The sequence below is a fragment of the Phalaenopsis equestris genome, unplaced genomic scaffold, assembly GCF_001263595.1.
Source record: "Phalaenopsis equestris unplaced genomic scaffold, ASM126359v1 Scaffold000151, whole genome shotgun sequence".
Taxonomy (NCBI): Eukaryota; Viridiplantae; Streptophyta; class Magnoliopsida; order Asparagales; family Orchidaceae; genus Phalaenopsis; species Phalaenopsis equestris.
The window spans coordinates 1272964-1277722 of NW_018164593.1; the positions used below are offsets into that span (position 1 = coordinate 1272964).

At 32.7% G+C, this 4759-nt stretch overlaps 1 protein-coding gene across 1 annotated transcript in view; it reads right to left on the reverse strand.

The window, feature by feature from the left end:
* Nucleotides 1-1821: 1821 nt before the first annotated feature.
* Nucleotides 1822-4759, reverse strand: part of LOC110021894 (serine/threonine-protein kinase GRIK1-like) — a 33135-nt gene continuing 30197 nt past the window's right edge. Inside the window, exons 8-11 of the mRNA XM_020720600.1 lie at nucleotides 3800-3866; nucleotides 3292-3407; nucleotides 3121-3199; nucleotides 1822-2222 (exon numbers count right to left, since the gene is read on the reverse strand). Coding sequence (XP_020576259.1) covers nucleotides 2074-2222; nucleotides 3121-3199; nucleotides 3292-3407; nucleotides 3800-3866 — 411 coding nt within the window. The 3' untranslated portion in view covers nucleotides 1822-2073. The remainder of the gene's footprint in view (nucleotides 2223-3120; nucleotides 3200-3291; nucleotides 3408-3799; nucleotides 3867-4759) is intronic.

The window sequence follows — 4759 nt, forward strand, 5'->3', positions numbered from 1 at the left end:
ACTATAAGACAAGATTCCGGTGACACGCACCGAGCAGCATTTCAACATGCCACAAATAACGCAAAATATTTCCGGGCAGTATTTCGGTACGTCATAAATAAATCACAATAAATTACGAGTAACAGTTCAACAAAGAGGAAATAATTGAAAAATTAAAGAAATTTACTAATTTAAAAATATTAAAATTTGTAGAAGACATGTATGTACCATTGTTATACTAGATAGTCAGTATACTATTTCAACCTCCATTGGATCATTAGCCCCGTGTTGTTGGGTTTTCAGGTTACACACAAACTTATACAATATTAACAAATTAACTAACATTTACTTAGAACATAATTAACATTTTTTCAACCATAATGAAATAACATTTTTTGGCAAAAAATAATGACATTATCCCATAATACTTATGTGTTTCTCAACTCTTACGTAATGAATAAAATAAATTTAAATGCAATATAAAGTGCTAATTGTCATGACATTTGCAATGAAAAAAATACATTCGCAGCTATAAGAAATTTTAGATGAGGAAGGGGGTATAGATATCGCTTCCGTCCCAAGTTCTCCTTCGACAGTTTAGGCCTTCTTAACAAAATTATATGAGGGCCGTTCGAAATATTAATATTGACAAATTAATTGCTCATGATTTTTCTGAACTAACGGACCAATATATTTAAGTATGCCACAATCAAACTATTTAAGAATTTGATAATAATGAAAATATGGAATTAAGAAAATGGATGAAAGGGGGGTGGTTAATTTGTAAATAGCAAGTTTATGGTGGTCCCTATGTACAATTTATTATTTATTTATTTAATAAAAAAAAGCATTCAATATTACTCTAATTAAAATTGTTTTCTCAAATAAAATAATAATCACTTGCTTTTAAGCTATATACACCCACACAAAATCAAAATTTCTATGGAATTCATATGCATGTAAATCAACTTTTATCCTGAAAAACACCACAAATGGATGCTAGGTAAATTCTGTATATATTGGTAAAGTTTTCATGAAAACAAGTACATATCATCAAGAATCATATAGTTATAAGTATACGGTGGAATTCCACTAATGCTTAAAGAATAAATTGACAAATTAAGCACATAGAGAAAATAAAATAAAAAGAATGGTAGCAACTGACAAACTTACCCCAATTAGCGAAAAATTATTGCATACGGACACCACATGTAGAGATGCATGTGGTGTCCGATCTACACCGTAGATCACGGTGATCTACGATGAGAATGCAATCAAATTTTAAAAAATAAAAAAAATAAAAAAATTTTAAGTGGGGCCCACCAAAACACATCCGCAGCTAAAACGAAAGGTACTTCTTTGCGGTAGAGGAAGTGGGGCCCACCAAAACACATCCTCACAGTAGATAACCGCATGCAATAATTTTTACTTTGCAGACAGAAGTTAAACATTTCTCTGCCGCAGCTAAAACGAAAGGTACTTCTTTGCGGTAGATTCAAGGACTTTCAGTTGATTCATGAAATTAAGTATTTCTTTGCCAAAAAGTAGGACCACACAACAAAAAGAATAAAAATAATGATAGCAAATGCAAGCTTAGCTTGTTGGTTGAAAGCTTAATCTTTCAATCAAAAGGTCCTGATTTCAAGATTTTCCATATGCTGGCTGCATCTATTTACTTATCATAATCAACAGACATAGAAGTTAAAATACTTCTCTGCCGCAACTAAAAAACAAGTATACAGGGAAAAAAAAGGTCAGAAATTTTGTCATATTGATCAGTGAAACCACATCAAAAGATAAATCCAGTTTGCAAAAAAAAAAAAAAAAAAAAAAAAAAAAAAAAAACTTAAGTTGGATGCCAATAAATGAGCCCTATAAATTATGCAAAGATTAAACACAGGAGCACAAAAGCCAACCTCCACACAAGCACTGGTTGCACTGCTTACAGTCTCATCAAGGTAAGGAAAATAAGAATTGACGGTACCTTGAATCGGTTCGTGGCGTCAAAATTAGGTGAGACGAAGAACAACTCCTGTGCTGCCGCATCTATCTTCAAATTTATACAATTATTTTAGCTGTAAGAACTTCAAAATATCATCTGGGCGAGCCTTCGTTGCCGCCAGCATTGTTCCACATCAAACTACCACACCTGCATTTGTATGATGACTGAGAAATAGGATCAGTTTCTCTGGTTAACCAAGGGTGTAGAGCTGCGGATTCCAGTGTCATTCTTTGATTTGGATCTGAGGATCATGAACTCAAAGGTTCAATAAGTAGAAGTATGAGAATTTTGAGATGAGTGTTATTTTATTGGGGGATTTACATAGACTTGAAACAATTATTATGTATTTATATATCAAATGTCTAAACTTTGCTACTTAGCACTGAGTCACAATTAAAACATAATATATGCATGAAAATGTGTATTTCACTTTAAAAGAGTTAATATTAGTGGTACTTTTGTTGTGATGCTAAAAATTTAGATGTTATATTAATAAATATAAAAGTTTAGGTGTCAGATATGTAAATACATATGAATTGTTTAGCTTGGATATAAATCCCCCTATTTTACTTTACTAAAGGCTTATTCGGTGCACTTTATATACACAATATTGAGAATGATGATTTCACTTCCAGAAAAAAGTCATTACACTTGACAGGGCTCCAAAAGGGTTTCTTAAGGTTAAAAGTAATGTATATTTCCAACAAAATCCAAACAAATGATAGAACTATTATGTTTCAAGTATTTTCAAAACATATTTTGAACTTCAAAATGTGCCCAAAATAAAAATTTTCTAATTGCTGCAATTAGAGGTGCAGGGAGCTGGATAGTTTCTGAGAAAGTGTTGAATTCTGCCATTTTAGTCCCAGAGTCTATCCAAATGTCAATTTGATCCCGTCTTCTCGATATACACTGAAATAGTCCCCACGAATGACTATTTCAACATAGAAATAAAAAAAATCTGAGACTAATTTGGCACTTTCATAAACTATAGAACTAAAACAACACCATATAAACAGTTACCGGACTACTTTGGCATTTTAATGTTTCTGTTCAATAATCTCTGATTTCAAAGTGCCTGCTGCTTTGAATTTCAGTAGGGGAAAGAATAACAGTAAGGGAATAGAACATTTACTGACCCTTACAAAGAAGTCCATGAAGTAACTCCTCTAGTTCAGGATCTAAATCTTCGGAAATATGTAAAGGACTATTGACTATCTGTAATCAAGAAAAAAATGATGAGAGAACTGATTCAGCGTTAAGGATAGCAGGCAGCCAAAAAGAATAGCCTTGAGGAAGGCTCAGATTACCTTGTCATAAGTCTCCTGTAAGCTCTCTCCAATAAATGGGCAATGACCAAAAATCATGCAGAACAACGTAACACCTACAGCCCACACATCAGCTGTTTTGCCATGGTAGTTTAAACCTATCACCCAAAAAAATAAATAAATAAATAAAACACATTTTTCAATGGAAATTAATGGGTAGGCTGGCATCACTTTTGGTTTTTGTATTTTATTTTTTATTTTTATTTTACTTGAAAAAAAATATGTTGTTATATTACAAATGTTTAATTTTTTTCAAAATTGTCGACATAATTTATTGGTGTTTTGAATACTTGTAACAAGTTGATTTATTTTTAAAAAATACAAAATAAAAACATAAAACAATGCACGAAACAAATATGTTTTCGAAATAAAAATAAAAACTAAAACTAAATACAAAATAAAGGTGATCTCAAACAAGCCCTAAAATACTATCACTTAATACAATTATGATTCTCAAATAATTAAAACTTCTGTCCGCTACTTGTCTTACCAATACAACATTCAGGTGCGGTGAAAACAGGTGTCCCGGGAGATCTCCAGAGTAAATCATTATCATCCTACATGAGAATATAACTGAAAATTTGCTTAAGAGAAGAGTTAAAAAATAATAAATACGCACTTTAGAACAGAAAATTTAAGGGAAATATTTCATTAGTTCAAGAAGTTCCATAACCCAAAGCTAATTTTTAGGAGGTGTTTGACCCGACGGCAGGCTCACAGTGCATACCCAGAATGCGCCGTCGGTCTGTTTGGTCGGTGCATCACAAACACAGGAGTAAAATTGCGGCACCTGACCATCCAAGGTGATCTGCGGCAGGCTGCATTCCACGGTTCAAACAATTTTTTATTTCGATTTTTACCCCATTTTTTTACAACATTTCCTCGCAATATCCTCGATAAAGGATTAATTAGGGCATTGTCATATTGTTTTTGGCTACAATCTTCTCTGCATAGGTTGGGATTGTTCTCAGTGGTCGCTTCATTTTTTCTCACTCAACTGATGAGATGCCCAAACCTCTAACCTATCTCTATCTCTCTCACCTTCTCTCTACTTTATTACCATGATTTCATCTGAATAGTTTCAGTTTAGAATTTTCTGACGAATATTGGTTGCAGTTCAATGGTTTTCTCTAATATTTTATATTTTTTAGCCGTTGCGTCTCCTCGGTTGTTCATTTCTAGTTTTCTTGAGCATTTTTTATGTTACCTAAAATTCAAAGAAGGGGAGAATGATGTTCGATTTGGATTATCTTTTAGTTATTTATTTCTCTTTTCATGATCATGGTATGATCATCTTGTAATTGTCAGCACTAAAAAGTAAGAAAGAAATGTTGTTTGGGGGGTCGCCCGTAAGAAGCTGTCGGCAGCCGGAATTGAAATCCCATCGCCCGCTTCGGAAGGACGTTTTAATTTACGTGTGTGTATATATATATATATATATATATGATTT